The 16,601-nt window shown below is 40.7% G+C and overlaps 1 protein-coding gene across 8 annotated transcripts in view; it reads left to right on the forward strand.

Annotated features, from left to right (window-relative positions):
- Nucleotides 1-16,601, forward strand: part of LOC478678 (IQCJ-SCHIP1 readthrough transcript protein) — a 710,941-nt gene that overhangs the window by 596,192 nt on the left and 98,148 nt on the right. Inside the window, exon 1 of one of the 8 annotated variants that reach the window (XM_038583741.1) lies at nucleotides 6,304-6,339. The exons of the other annotated variants lie outside the window; for them this stretch is intronic. Coding sequence (XP_038439669.1) covers nucleotides 6,319-6,339 — 21 coding nt within the window. The 5' untranslated portion in view covers nucleotides 6,304-6,318. Of the gene's footprint in view, nucleotides 1-6,303; nucleotides 6,340-16,601 lie in introns of those variants that run through there. 8 annotated transcript variants of the gene reach the window in all.

The following is a 16,601-nucleotide window of genomic DNA, read 5'->3' on the forward strand; positions in this document are numbered from 1 at the left end:
CAGGTGCCCAAGGTGCTCCTCTTCCTAACTGGACTATAATTCCACCTCTTCTTCTCAATGATCCTTCTGTGAGGTTTTTCACTTCTTAGGGTTTGAGTCCTCCACATTGAGCCTATTTCATCTATGGGAACTCACCCTCTATTTTCACCCTCTTTTCTCACTTTGGATTCTTTAAAAAAAAAAAAAAAAAACTATATAGGTTGAATTGACAATCCACTGCACACATCTGAAGTATGCAATCTATGGGCTTTGATACATGTGTACACTTGTGAAACCATCCCCAAAATTAGATCATGAACGTATTTCTCACCCCAAAAAGTATCCGTGTGCCCCTTTGCCATCTCTCCATCCTGTCCCTTGGCAACCACTGGTCTTATTTCTATCATTGTAGGTTAGCTTGCTTTTTCTAAAATGAATGTAAGTAGAATCATATAATATGTACTCAGTTTTTGTCTAGCTTCTTTCACTCAGCCTGTAATTATTTTGTGATTCATCTATGTTGTTTTGTATGTCAATAGCTCATTACTTTCTGTTGCTAGGTAGTGTTTCATTTTATGGATATACCCTATTTACCTATTGATGGACATTTGAGTTGTTTCTAGTTACCATGACTCATGAAAGTGCTGGAATTAATTCATAGCAACATATTCTTTCTTTTCTCTTGGGTAAATACCTAGGAGTAGAAGGGTTGGATCATATGGTAGGCAACTGTAGAAGTTGCCTGTTTTCCAAAGAAGCTGCACCATTTTATGCTTCTGTCACCGTGATTATTCATGTGCTCCCTGTAACCTTGGCTTCCTGTCCCACTGGTTGCTCTGTTCCATCTGTGTCCTTGGGGACTTGCAGAACATCTCTCTTCGGGTGACTGGGGTGATTGCTTCCCTCTCTCTTGAAACAGTGATAGTACCAGGATCACATCTTGCACCCAATCGGAGTCATTATGCCCACTGTTCAAAAATACCCATTTTTGAATTAGAGAAGAGTTCTAGTTGTAGACCCAACACATTTTAATTATGGTTTTATTATTTTTAGTGCCTGTGACAGGTGTATTTCCTCTTTTAATGAGAAGATAAGAATAATTTTAATTGGTGTGTTAATTGAAAGCAAATTCTCCTGAAGTTTTTTTCCTAAGTACTTGAAAATAATTTGTCTTTTTATTTGTTTTTGCTATTAACTAGTAGCAAACTTCAAATAGCCTATATTTTTTCCTAGAATGGTAGTAATTACAGGTTCTTTTCAGTGTATTATTCTGTGAGAATTCCAGCCGCGGTCCTCCTTTCCCATCAGTGACACCACTGACGTAGCTTGAATGGCTGAGTAGCTTGTTTCTGTAGTTATTTGGGCTATGTTTAAATTATATGAATTCCCATTTTTATAGACTGAGTTAAGAGGTCTTTATTACTCCTACAAAATATTGTAAAATTTGTAAGTTTAATAAATCATGTGTTATGGCAGCCTGGGGCACAGCAGTGAAAATATTCTGTGTGGTGTATAACTATCTCTTATTCCTGTTAGAGGACACTACATGATATTGTTAAATCTTTTTTTTTTTAATCATAATCAGAAACTACCAGGACTAAATGTACCCTGTGCTTCAACCTTTTACCTTGAAATGTTTAGTGTCATCTTTGCCTGTTTTTCTGATTTATGTTGATATTTGTTTAAGAGCTGCAAAGGCTGCTCTATCCATTAGTGTGTACTCAAGACTTTAAAGAAATATATGGTTGGCTTAAAAACAAATTAGATTGCAAGTGACCTACATGTTCCAGGGCTCTGTGTGTATTTAAACTACCATCACATGGCCTGTCCTATAGTAGAACAGCCCTTTTTGATAGTGTCATGGTTGGACTAAAGGACATCTTTGCCTACCAATTGGTCTGCACATAGTGGTCCTTTAAAACATCCTAAGGAAAACTTTTAGAGTGCATATCTGAGAAACAGTTGTAGACATTCTCATCACACATTCACTGAACTCTATGAACATCTCACCACTGACACCCTGTCACCTTCCTTCTTTTTCCGGCTCTGCCACACTTCCAACTCCAGATCCTTTGCCTGGCATTCCTCATTCACTCAGAAAGACCTGGCATGAGCCCTTTGCTTTGTAGCAGGTCTAGATGCTTCTGTCCACCAAATGCCCAACACTTGCTTCTCCAAGGCGCATTCTGACTCAGGGCCTCACCTCTTTGGGACACTGTATCTGATCAGCTCGCCTTTCTGAACTTTTTATTCCACTTGTGTACCACTTCTGCATACTTACGTTTTGAAAAAAGGCTTTCTAGTTTAAAGTATTTTCATCTTATCACATTCCATCCTCGTGACACCTAAAACTTGAACAAGGCAGTAATTATTTTCATTTTAAAGATGATAATACTGAGGCCCAGGAAGATTCAGGGGATTTACCTGAAGTCCCAAACCTGACAAAACTCAGACCAGACCTGTCAATTCTGACTCTGCTTCAGTGACACTATCTTATATTCTCAATTATCTGTTCATGAGTGTGTCTCTTATCTACCCAAGTGCTAGTAATATTAATTCCAGGTCCTTTCTTAAAAACTTATCTAAACTCTATGACATTACATTTGCATTTAAAAAGAGAAATTTGTTTTTACTCCCAGACCTTTGCCCCTGAAGATATGAATGGTCTTTGTTTTCTTACTTTCGAAATTCAGCCCCAGGTATTTTAACAAAAAGGGCCTTTGCAAATGATTTTCTTAACCACTTTTTGCTCCTTGAGCTGGACCAGATGATGCTTTATAATGTCAGTAACTAGGGGATTATTTTGCATACAATTGTATGTAGAAATTCAAGTGTCAATTATGAAACTGAACATTTTTAATAGAAAAGTAATAGAATTTTAAAGGCAGAAAGGATCTAAGAGGTCATCTCATCCAACCCTTACCATTTTCAAGGGCAGAAATAGGTCTATGGAGATTAAACACCTTTACCCAACTTTACCCAATGTCCTCAACCCAGGCCTCCCCAAGTCTGGAAGTAGATTCTACTTTTTAGAACTTGATCAGAAGTTTTCATTTTATTGTTTGTTTCTCTTTTTCCTTTGTTAAACCAACATTTTCAGGCAATTATAAAATTGCTTTCTTCCATTCAGACTTCGGCTCATCACTGTGTATATTTCCACCAACAGAACAGTGCTCTCCATGAGCCAATGATATTTTCTATCAGTGCTCCTTTTCCTTTCTGTGCAGCCTCCTTGCCATCACTGGCCACACGGTTCTTCTCTCTTATGGGCCCAGATGATGGCTGGCACTTGAGAACTTTGAAAGGAGCGTCCTGAGTTCTAGAAGACGGAGAGGGGAGCAGTGGGAGAGTTCAGGCTCACCCTTGAGCAGGTCACTTCCACAGACAAAGTCCTCCCGTTGACTGTCAGGCCATGAGGTGGAGCCAGGGTTCAAGAAAAATAAGGGAGAAAAGATATCTGTGCAGCGCACCCACAAGTGAAAGTACAATTTTAAGTGAGTAATTGATTGCAAGCCTCCCAAAGGGGAAAATAACAACCAAGAAAAAACTAGAGAGAAGAGAATTTGTGGTGTTCAATAGCAGCCCATGAAATAGTCTCCATTAGGACATCAGGTTTTGTCAGAATGTGGGTGAGAACAAGGAATAGAAAAGTAGACCTCAGGAAAAGGAGATGTGTTTGGGTTTTTGTTTTGTTTTGTTTTTTTGTTCAAGATTTTTTATTCATTTGAGAGAGTGAGAGCATAGCAGGGGGAAGGGTCAAGGGGAGAGGGAGAAGCAGACTCTCCACTAAGTGGGGAGCCTGATGCTGGGCTCGATCCCAGGGCCCTGGGATCATGACCTGAGCCGAAAGCAGATGCTCAACCCACTGAGCCATCCAGGTGCCCCTGTGTTTGGGTTTTTATGATCCCCAAGTGATATTTCTTAGTTTCTCACTTAAATGTGTAGAACTGAGACATCGCTAATTCTTCTTGTCAGGTCCATGACATTTGTAATAACCATTCTCCTTCACTTAGCCAAGCCTCATCAAATCTGTAAGAGCCTGCACTGTTTCAGATGCTCTTGGTTTATTCCTTTGCTTTGTTTTGTTTTTGGCTACTACTTCCTTTTGTGATGTTATTTTCCTTTGGTGAAAAGGAAAATATTCAAAAGTATTCTACTTTGGTGGTATTTTCTCCAGAAAGTTAATGTAATTTAAAGGATGATGGCTTAGGCCATGAAATACTCAGGTTACAGGAATGAACTCAGCCAGTGTTTGTTCAGCTCCAGGTTGATGGTTTTTTTTTTTAAAGTACTTGTAAAATATTTTTAGTTGCCTGTAACTGATGTGAAGTTGTATTAAAGTAGAGCTTACTGGAAGCAAAAGAGGTACCAGTTTTTTTCTGTCTAGTTTTATATATCAGATTTCCTAACAATTGCCACTTGTATCTGTACATTCTGATACCCTTGAATCTCCACCCAAATATTTTATACTAATTTGTAATTGAATGACCTTTTTTTGGTATATCCATCATCAGCAATATCATATTCATCTTTTTTCTTCTTTTATTTCCTTCCATTTTTCAAAGTTACTCCTTGGCATTTATGCTTCTTGAAAGTGGTTGTGGATCTTTCTTCCTTGGGATATTAGCATAGTATATATATATTTTTAAAAAGCTTCAGTTTTTATGGGTTACAAGAAGCCATGCATTAGTCAGCAGCTAATTTCTGCAAGTTTATCAATTCAAGAGGGTTTTATTGCCCATGTCCTCGTAGAGATGATTGATCTTTCAAAATTCTTTCTTATAGAAATGAATGTCCGAGTTGTTTGTAGAGTTGGGTTTTTGTTTGTTTGTTTTTTACAAAAAGCATCTAGTAAGAAAATGTGAGGCTGGTGTTTAGGGTGCTTGAAAAAGGACAGAGGACAGAGTGCAGGCTCTGTGGCCTCACAGCTAGGCCTCCAGGTGGCAGATTGCCTGCCAGGACTTCCTTGAGCTCCCTGGAGCTGATGTGTTTCCCTCTCAGCGATGCACACCCATTGCTGCCTCCTCTAGGATCCCCCCGCTGTGATCCTCAGCCTGCGGTCTGTTTCTTCTTTCATGTGTGTGCGGGTCCCTTGTCTTTAGAGAACCAACTCAAAGTCTGTATGAAAGTGGCTTCTCCTCTGATGACCAGGGCCCCTGGACAGTTAACCTCATGGATCACCTGGTGATGAGGAGATTAGGCCAGGTACCCCCCCCCCAACCCAGGCCTGCTAGCAGTGGCTGAGGTCCCCTCAGTCACAAATGGGTCATAGGCATGTTCAGAACAAAACAACAGGTAAGTTGTGGCAACTACTAAACTAACGTAATTTGATTCTGCTTCCTTCTGGGTTTGCCATATATGGAAAGAATTTTGCTGTCTAAAAAAGTTTAAAGGGAGTGAGGTAATTTCCTTATAATTCCTAAGATCTCCAGCAGTGTTGTAAATTTAGATTTGAGGTTAGAGCATTAAAAAATAAAAACAGAACCAAAAAAGCTGCTATGTTACGAAATGCTGGGGCATTTCTGATGTCGGGTCCAGCAGCGTAATAGCTCGTACCCCCCTTCCCCCACGTACAGAAAGAGTAGCATTAAACTTATTTCTAAAATAAGAAGGGCCTGGACCTCTGGGAACCTGCACAGTGTCTTCTTAGAAGAAAACTTAAAGGCTAATCTCAACTCCTATAAAAATAACATGTTTTCAAATAGTTTCAAAACCAATTTAGACTTCTGTTTTTCTCCTCATGGCACCAGTAGCTAAAAATTATACCACTTATGAAAATTGCAGACAATTTTTTTTTCTTTGTGCAATCTTACATAATTTTTGGTCCATTTTGACCTGGTCTGACATTTTATTATGAGCAACTGCATCTTAAGTGCTCTGCCCTTTTTATTACCAGTCTAAAATTGGTAAGGAGTAAGGGAGAAGACCACTGGGATTTTATTTTTGAATACTCAAATTATGCAACCAGTGATCTCCTGCTAGAGTCGTTACCCAGCCTACAGTGGCCCCATGGTCTGACCCAAATAGCCCTTAAAGTCAGATCTTGTTCTAGAAGAAAAACTTTGGGTAGCAATAACTTTAGAACTTTTTGAATATACCTGCTTTACTGCCATATGGTGGTTTCGATATTAGATTTATTTTTCTTGTGTTTCCTACAGAAACGCTCAACAAAGCAAAGGTATAACTGTTGGGTGCCTACTGACATACAAGTGAGACCCTGACAGAAATTCCAGTGTGCTGGCAGCCTAATTAGAACTCGGCTTTACTAATAAGCAATCACACTGGGAATGAGAATTATTAGAGCTGGGAAGGAATCCACCGCAAGGATGGCAAACCCAGATGCTTCCAGAGGCTGCGCAGGTAACTAATGAGGGCAGTGGGTCGGGGGAAGCGGGGCCCGGGTGAGCTAGAGAGCGTGTCCCAGCCATAAAGGGGCAGCTGTTCTTTCCTACTGGCTGATTTGTTGCCATGCTGGGATACAATCTCAGCATTCTGATATATCAGGAGAAGCCCAAGACCAGGCTTTTTTTTTTTTTTTTCCCAAGACCAGGCTTTTGTGAGAAATATCTTGAGTATGAAATTTTGGCAAGTAACTTAAAAAAGAAAAACCACACATAATTTTGTAGGGCTAACAAGCATATCAGTTCTTCAAAATACGGCTCCTGGGCTACCAGCTTCCCTTCCCACACCAAATCCAAGCTCTTCGTTTTACAGATGAAAAAAACTGAGACCCAGAGAGATAAAATGACTTATCCTCAAGTGAGAGTGAGTTGGGTGAGGTGGGAGTAGCTTGCTGAGAAGTCTGGTGAGATACTAGAAATGAGAGATGCTAGGGAAGAAAACTCAGGAAGAAATGTTCGGATTTACTGACTACCAGAAGTCACTTCCCCTACCTCTTTCAGTGCTTAAAATAATTTGAAACAATAACATCCAGAGGGACAGAAAAAGAGATAACAGTGTACACTTTATTCTGTTTTACTTAATTTTTATACGCATCCTATTACTTAGGATTTGCTTTTCTCTTTCATCTTCAAAGCAGTTCAGAAACTGATTTTTTTTATTTGGATTCAGGGAAATATATTATGATTTCTTTTTTTATTACTTATGAATAATGAAAAAGGAAGAACTCTTTAAGAAAAAGTTACCTTAACCACACACACACACACACACACACACACACACATACACACAGTAAATGGTCTCAGTTCTTTTATCTGCTGGAAATTCATCTGAGACCATTTAATTCAAGGGATAGTAGTAGTAGAAGTGAGTTTTGATAACATTTCTTGTTATTATATAGAATCTAATGAAAACCTCAATATTACTGAATCATATATTTAATTTCATCTGTTACTACCAAATATAATGTTAGAAATATAGAGGTTAGGAAGTTTGTTTTTTTTTTTTTTCTTTTTCCTCTTTAGAACTGCTGGCTCTAAGTACAAAGTCAACACAGATTTCAAACAAACAAGACAAGTTTGGGGTCTTGATTTACTTTCCTTTAGAAAAATAGGAAACGTTGTTCATTTAGCTTTTCAAACACGACTTTTTACTTTGGAATAACTTTAGATTTACAGAGGAATTACAAAGATAGTACAGAAAGCTCATAAATATCGGTCACTAGCTCCTCCTGATGTTAACATCTCGTGTAACTGTGGCACACTCGTCAACACTAAGAAACAAACATTGACACTATATTATCACCTAAACTACAGGCTTTATTTGGATTTATATTAGCTTTTACCATTAAAAAGGTATTGCAACTAGTCACCAAAGGTAGTAAGTAATAGATCCTTGTCGACTGTGGCTTGAGAGGGGGAGAGCTAGGTTCTTCCATAGTCTCCCTTACCTCCCCACAAAGTCATCCCAAGCGAACATGAAGCCTAAGCAAATATTCTGCTGTGTGTTTGCCTGTAAATGTGTTGTGTGTGTGAGTGTGTGTGTGTGTGTTTTTAAGATTTTATTTATTTATTCATGAGAGAGACAGAGACATAGGTGGAGGGAGAAGCAGGCTCCCTGCAGGGAGACTGATGCTGGACTGGATCCCAGGATCACAACCTGAGCCAAAGGCAGATGCTCAACCACTGAGCCACCCAGGTGCCCCATGTTAATGTGTTTTGAAGACCATTCTCCTAGCTTTTCTCCCAACCGGGTTGCCTCACCGGGTCTCTCGTAGATGGGAACTCTGGCTGCACTGTGGGGAAAGCATGTGCAGTGAAACCAAAGAGCAGGACAAGTAAGGAGAGAAGCATACACAAACTGGAAGAGGGTACCACTCCTCTCATCAGGAGGGGATTGTGGGGCTGTGTTGGGATTTCTTAACTATAGCATAAATTACATACTTGGCCATCGTCCCTTTCCTTTGGGCTGTAGAATGGCCATAAGTTGTCATTGTCCTCTGGAATGTTATTTGGTTCACTAACATCCAAATCATTTGTCTGTTTGTTTGTCTTTAGGAATCCGCTTTTCTGCTAAAGAAGGCGCTTGTTCTTTAAAGTTAAGCTTCTGGTGGAATTGCAAAGGTTCTGCAAGTGGTATGAAAGTTCAGGCAGTAGGGAGTGAGTTGACTAGAGAGAGCTGTAAGTGATCTGGGGGGTGAGCACCACTCAAGATGTGACATGAGTGATATGTTGTGGGAACACATTTGGGAGATTTCACGGATTAGAAACAATGAGGTAATGGGTATGAGACTCTTGCACTCTTGCAGGCCTGGAAAAAAGGATTGACCTATCAGGATGTTTAATATTTGTTGACCGAATCATCGGAATTTTAAAAACTAAACTACTACCAATGGGCACCAGACATGGTTTTGTCAGCAGTAGGCTATCCCTGTGACTCAGTGATTTCTCATAAAGAGGGTTTCCTGGTTAGTCATTCTCTGCCTTTGGTGGCCTGGCTTGGCTGACAGGATCAGTGATTTCCTCTTAGACTTGTTCAAATTTCCCAGAATTCTTTTACTAATTACATGTTCAATGTACTGTGGATTATGATACTACTAAGTAAATGTTTCTTTCAGCAAAACCCATAAAATCACATTGGGAGCTGTGCTTTCTAGACCAGAATGTTTTGAATAAATACATCAATTTACATACTCTCTTGGAATTCATTAGATGCTGTGCTGGAGGACAGGATGTTTTGGCATCCCTGACCTCTGTATTCTTAGGTTCGCCCTCACGCATGGTGGATGTTCATGGACTTTGTGCCCAGCATAAGTTACGCTTCCTGATAGCGCCCAGTTTCCTTTTAGGGAGTTTCCCTTTCCTGCTGTGTATGATTTTGGTGGAAGGGTAATTGAAAATGTCTGACTCATGTTCTGGAACCTCAGCCCTAGAATCTCCTTCCCCTGGCTCTGCTGCAGGTAGAAGAGCTTCCCTGGGACTTTGGGACTAGAGCGCTCACAACAAGGCCCTCAGAACAGCTGGAGGCCCTTGCAGAGATGACTGCTGCCAAGCCCTTGCCGTGAGGGACCATGGCCTGCTTCTGCTGCCTGACCTTCCCTGTCTCCCTTTTTTTCTATGTCTCTAGTTGCTGCCCCAGTGTCTACTTCCTGTTGAGTCTGAGAGTTTAGATCAGCTGGTGTTGGTTTTCTCGCTTTCAAATCAGGAACCCTAACTAATAACACCACTGACTTATGAGTCAAGTTCATATATGGTATCTGTAGGCTCAATATCACTAAATAGAAGTCAAATATTTTAGAGTCTCTCACAGAATCATTGAATATCAAAGGTGGAATGGACCTTAAAGCTCATCTGGCCCAATCCCCTTCATTTTACAATGAGGAAATAAGTACACATAGCAAGAGAGAGACTTTGGAGGTGTCATAAACAGAACATTGACATCCTGCACAGAGACCTCCTGTCTTATCCACCCTGGGCATCTTGTCCACACACCCTCATTCTACTCCCCTGCCCCATGACTCATGGTACCCATTTATGGGATGACTGGGCAGATCCAAGGGTGATATCAGTAGCCTTGGAAAGGATCAAAGTTAACTCATATAGGGTTCAACCTATGGCTGGTGATGCTAATACCAAGATTCAAACACTGGGCTGAAACGTCAGCAGGCATTACCTCAGTTCCCTCTGATGCCAGTCCAAACGTGTTCTTGTGATGCAGCCGAGACTTTGTATAAGGAAGTAGTTATCAGCAGGCTCTGGAATCAGACAGACCTGGCCCAGAATAGTAGTCGTAGCCTCCTAATGATTATTAGGATACAAACAACTGGTATCTTGGTATAAAATCTCCTATAAATGTTTAATGTGAATTAGAGAATATCTTCTAACCATTCTTTATTTTGTAGAAACTGTGCTCCTGTTTGATCTAAGTGTAGCCAGTCTCTGAGTTTTAAAAAAACTTTTTGAGTTCGTTTTGGAATAAGAGCTAGATTTTATTTTTTAAATTTTTTTAAAGATTTATTTATTTATTCATGAGAAACACAGAGAGAGAGAGAGAGAGAAAGAGAGAGGGGCAGAGACACCAGCAGAGAGAGAAGCAGGCTCCTCGCAGGGAGCCCAATGTGGGACTCCATCCTGGATCCTGGGATCACACCCTGGGCCTAAGGCAGAGGCTCAATTGCTGAGCCACCCAGGCGCCCCAAGAGCTAGATTTTAAAACTGCTTATGTGAAGCTTTTCAGCAAAACATAGTCCACAAAATGATGTCTGCCAAGTCCTTCCTAATATATGCCATTATTTTTTTCTTCGTGGCCTATTCAGTCAGTAAAGACATATTGAACACCTACTATGTGTTAGGTATGGAGGAGGAGGATGAGCAGATGCTCACTTGGAGCTGTCATGTCATGAGGCTTCTTGCCCTCATGGAGCTTGTAGCCAAGTGGGGGAGGCTGACCTAAATCCGGTAAGCACACAAATATGACAGATATTGCTGGAGAGGGTGATGATGCTCTGAGAAGTAGAGATAAACATGTCAAACCTGTTTTAATGATAATAACAATAGCTATTACTTACTGAGTGCCAACTATGGGCAGGTACTGAGTTGACTGCTTTTTATTTATTGTGCCTAATGCTCACAGTGAGGTGAGGTGGATGCTGTTACTTCTATTTTATAGATGACGGAGCTGAAGCTTATATAAGGCAGGATCACAGAGCTAGCGTGGGTCTCGCTGGCTCCAAGGGCCATGTGCTTTCCACTTTCAACTAGTAAAACTGCTACACCAGATACTTGGAATTTAGGCTCTCTGACATTCATTACATGATAACTGCTTGTCTTTGCTAATGACTGTGGCCACATCTGGACATCTGTAATCTCTGGATATACAATATCTGCTTATACTCACAAGGTGCTATCTGAGACTTCTTCATAAATGAAAACTTTTATTTAATTAATTAAAAATTCATTCAAGGGGTGCCTGGGTGTCTCAGTTGGTTAAACATCCAACTCTTGATTTCAGCTCAGGTCATGATCTCGGGGTCATGGGATCAAGCCCTGTGTTGGGCTCTGTGCTCAGAGTAGAGTCTGCTTGTGCCTCTCCCTCCACTCCTCTGCCCACTTGCACGAACTCTCTCTCGCAAATGAATAAATAGGATCTTTAAAAAAATTAAAAGTAACCCTATGACCCAGCAATTGCACTACTAGGTATTTACCCCCAAAGATACAAATGTAATCATCCAAAGGGGCCCCTGCACCACAATGTTTATAGCAGCAGTGTCCACAATAGCCAAACTATGGAGAAAGCCCAGATGCCTGTCGACAGATGAATGGATAAAGAAGAAATGGCATATATATACCATGGAATCTTATTCAGGCATCAAAAAAATGAAATCTTGCCATTTGTCACAATGTGGATGGAATTAGAGGATATTATGCTGAGTGAAATAAGTCAATCAGAGAAAGACATTTATCATATGATCTCACTCATACATGGAATTTAAGAAACAAAACAGGATCATAGGGGAAGAGAGGGAAAAATAAAACAAGACAAAATCAGAAAGGGACATAAACCATAAGAGACTCTTAATCATAGGAAACAAACTGAGGGTTGCTGGAGGGGAGGGGGCTGGGCAAATAAGGCAACTGGGTGATGGGCATTAAGGAGGCCATGTGATGTAGTAATGAGCACTGGGCGTTATATAAGACTGATGAATCACTGAACTCCACCTCTAAAACTAATAATACGTTGTATGTTAATTAATTGAATTTAAATTTTAAAAATAAAAAAAAGTAAAAAAAAATAAATTCATTTGAACATAAATGCATAACTTTATGTTTCTTCCCTTCTCTTTGAAGGTTCCCAGGAATACCCCTATTGCTTGTTTCTAATAAATCTATCTAGTCCATTAAGACTAGTCAAAAACTTGCCCTACATGTTGGTTTGAAGGAGTCATAATAATCCTCTGGTTGAGCGGAGGTTCAGAGAGAGAAAATGGTGCATTCCTGCTCTCTTGACACCCAATCCTGAGCTAGCTGCTCCTCATAAATTGTTTTGCCTCTAGAATGGGACTGTGGGTGACTAAGTTATTGGCAGCCATAAATAATGGAACATGCCTCAGAGTCTTTGCCATGTGATGGGCAACACACCCAGAGAGCTTTCCTTGCAGAAGTCCTGGTACCACTTTCAGCAGTAGCATCATCTGGGGCATCTGAAGCAAAAGAAATGACCATCTAAAGGCCCAGGAAGGATAACAAGGTTGGGTAGGGTGAAGTAGAGGGGGCTCAGGCTACAACAGAACCCAGTGCATCCTGTGATTTTTTTTTTTCTTGTCCAATCATGTACTTATTCACTTAACAGCCACTTATATCCAGTAGCTGCATGTTGCTGGACCCTAGGGAGATGAAATGGCTCTGAGCTATGTCCAAGTAGCATATTTATTTTGATGAGAGAGGTGGACATTAAACAACTTCCTCAGGTAGTTATTTAATCTCTGAGATAAGTGCTGTGAAGGCAGGTCAGGGAGACTAGAAGCCTCTCCCTCGGCACCTGCTGAGGCAGCTCAGGTGGACAGCTGACCCAAGACTTGGAGAGAAAGGAACCCAGTGGGGGTGGGTTCCCAACCCATGGGATGGCCAGAGCTGCCCCAGGGAGCTGCGGCAGGTGGGGATGGGGGTGAGGGGCCAGGGAAGGCGTTTGGAAAGGTTTGTGGAAATCAAGTCAGGACTAGTCTGAGGAAAATTGCTCTCCTTCCTAACAAACACACCCCAGACATCTGAGTCTGCACTTCATTTATGGAACTTTCCACCACTACTCCTAAAAACCACCTTTTATACAATAAAATAACCGTGCAATTTTCCTGTAGTAAATTTAAAATATTTTTTATGCTGCAGAGGGTTTAATGATAGACACAATGCTTGAAATGCCATTTCCTTGTACCCAGAGAATTGGGGTACTGTGGCGAATGGAGCCTTTTAGGGAATTAAGTGGGAAGAAGCTATTTGAATTCAGTAGTGAATTAATGTTAAACTTCTCAGGCACCAGGAAATTCTTGAGTGTTTTGGTTTAGAGGCGTTGACATATTTGTGGGGTTCGTTGGCGTATTTGTGGGGTTCGTATCCTCTGGGCTGGGAATATGTTAAAATGGAGTCCCAGCCTTGCTCCTTTATGAGCTCCTTGGGATTTACCTGAAGCTTTAGGCACACTGACCTGAGATGGGGCAGAAATGTTGAAATGCCAGATGTTGACAGGATTGGGGGCAAAGAGTCAGGCATTCTAATGTCAGCCACGTGAGCACTCAGTCCTGGGACTTCCTCGCAGAAGCATCCAGAGCTCTGCAGGCAGGTTCAGGGAAGTTAGGGAAACCCCTCCGTTCCCCCATCCATCAGTGCAGGACCAGTGAACTGTGGGAGCTGAGGTGAAGCCGAATTCTCTCGTCTGCCCACCCACAATGAAAAACTGTTGAATGTCAAATAGTTTGCAACTTTGAAGTGAAATGTTTCCTGCCACATGTCATCCAGTTGAGCAAGTCCACACCTGTTCATCTGGTCGCTGGTTAGTAGAAGGAATGAAAGAGAAGAACTCTGTGCCTTTGAGCTAAAGCATTTTAAATACTTATTACTCTGATTCACCTTCACTGCTGGTTTCCTTTTATCTTGACACTGTAAGTAATGCATGAGCCTTCCTACGGAACATTGCAGATCTCATTTAAATGGTAAAAACGTCTCCAGCCCAGGTGATCAGCTTGTTAGAAGGGCCATTTGCTACACAAGAAACATAAAATGTTTTTGTCTGGTTGGAGCCTAAGGACTCCCTATAACGTGGGTGGCACCCATCAGTTTCTATTACTATTTTTCTTTTACCATTGGCTTCTGTTCCTTTAGTTATCCTTCCAAATAGCATCATGCTGGGTCTAAGAAGATTATTTACAAATCTCTATCAAAAAACAAAACTGTGCAGGTTTTAACATTAAGTGGAAGTCAAAAGAAATCCGGAATTTTCTCCTTGGCATGGTTGCTTTGCTTTATAACCCAGACTGACCTAGATCTAGGGGTTATGAACCAGATAAGTATTGCGTGGTTTTTCTCTAACCCTTCTCCGTTAAAAAAAAAAAAAAAAAAAAAAAAGGCTTTAGAGTGAACCCAAAGGCTTGTAATACTTTGAAAAATAATCACAATTATGTATGATTCGTTTTATATACCTATTAATGGCAATACACTTAAAACGCCATAGCAGACCCGTTGTGCAACTTCTCAATTTGATAGCTTTTCTGAAAAGCCTAACCATGCTTCTATAAATGTAATAAAAGCTTTTTTCATATTAAAGGCATGTATTGGGAGATGGAATGTTTCCTTCTCCCTACATAACTGCACAGTGATTAAATATTGACTAAGAGCCAGGAGTTGACAGCCAGCGGCCTCACCCTGGTAAATGCTGATGTGTGCGGTTGAATGTAAATACAGAGCCATCCATCCCCCCAGGGCCATGGCTTTTTGTTGGGAAGTGGGGAGCAGCAAGTTGTGAGTTATGCACAAGGTGTCACATTTGAGTGCTACAATAGAAGGATGTAATTTGAAACAAGTAATTCCTTTAAAAGCAACCCAACTCTGTCAAAAGAAAAATATATTTTCCTAATCAATCTGAATAAAGAGGATGTTAGTCAGAAGTTTTAACAAAACATCCAGGGTCCCGCTGAACGCTGCTGCTTGCAGAAACAAAAGAGCTGTCTGTCACTGGAACCGCTATTCTCTCACAGACAATGATTACTTAGTTTATATGACACAAACTGGTTGAAATCATCAGATTTATTTTTGTGATACTCATTTGATTGGGACATTTGCTCATTTGATTGGGACATTTCAATACATCTTCTATATTTTGGTTGTATGTGTATTTTCTTTTTTGTTGTGTTTTAAACAGTCTGAACCTTTAAAATACACAGTCAGTTTTTTCTCTCCCTCTTTGGGGGGGAGGTGCAAAATGAGATGTTTTGCTTAGTTTCGAGAAGAAAATACCTTTCTTTGCATTTTTTCTTGTTAATAAGGTTCATTATAGATCTAATTATTTTCATTCTAAGACTTTTACACTCTGCAGCAGATACCTGGCATGTGTTTCAGAGCAGCTCCCTGTCTGGGTTGAGCATCGGGTATGAGTCTCTGCCTTTTGTTTGGGTTCTTTTAAACACTAGAAGTTGCTGAGGCACCTTCTTCTAATTTTCCCTTGCCTGTTTGTTTACCTCATGCATGTTCACACAGACTTGGCTCAGGCCTATAAATCCAGTCTGTGGAAGCTAAGTGACTGTCAGCCTGCACCAGGGCCTGCCGCAGCATCTGCCCTTTGCTGAGGGTTTAGGGGGTCGAAGGGATACGCTATGAAATGTGAATCCATTTCCTCAAATTCTGGGGTTTTGTTTTGTTTAGGTGAATGGGGAACAAATCCAACAAAATAATTCTTAGTGTTTTTCCTTTGTAGTTTAACGGTTTTCAAAGAGTCAGCCTCAGGACTGACTACTTTGTTGGCTCTAGTCCTCCTTTCTGCAGCCTCTGCCTACGTTTGGACTGGCTCCTCACTCAGCCTGAAACAGTCCAGCAGCACTAAAAATCTGGCATATTTTCAAAGCAATTTGACTTGGTCTTCAGAAGGCAAGGGTGGAGGTGAGCCATAGAATGTTTATTTTTTCTGATTTCACGTGGCAGATAGAATGACCATCCCAGACTTTTCAAATAGTCTGATCAAGATGACTTTTGACCCTCAGAAACAATCCATTCAGCCTAGAGACTAAGCTGTGCCTCTGTCCTTAGCTGCCTCTGCTGAGCGTCTAACTGAGATGTGGCGGGGAGCATCCTCGTCCATGTGTTCTGTTCTTATCACTCAGGAAAGTACATTCTTTAGGTTAATGTATTGGGGCAAACACTAAAAGTAACAGTATGTGAGACTAGGTTTTCAGTTTCACTCTTTTCAGAAAAAACAATGTAGTGATAAGAATCTACTCTAAAATCATGCTGTAGATTATAAGGCATAACAGAAATGACAAGATGCAGTCACTGCACTCATGCCACTTAAAACAGTGGGTCCTGTGGATAGAACGGAATCTTAAGAATAGCCTGCTGAGTGCTGAGCATCCTTTCGTTTATAAGAAATTAAACTCAGAAATACTAAATACAGTTCCTGAATATGATTTCCTGTTGGTTATCTATACACTCTAGAAGATTCCTGAGGAGACGTTTATTGCTCAC

Source organism: Canis lupus, chromosome 34 (genome assembly GCF_011100685.1).
Source record: "Canis lupus familiaris isolate Mischka breed German Shepherd chromosome 34, alternate assembly UU_Cfam_GSD_1.0, whole genome shotgun sequence".
Classification (NCBI taxonomy): Eukaryota; Metazoa; Chordata; class Mammalia; order Carnivora; family Canidae; genus Canis; species Canis lupus.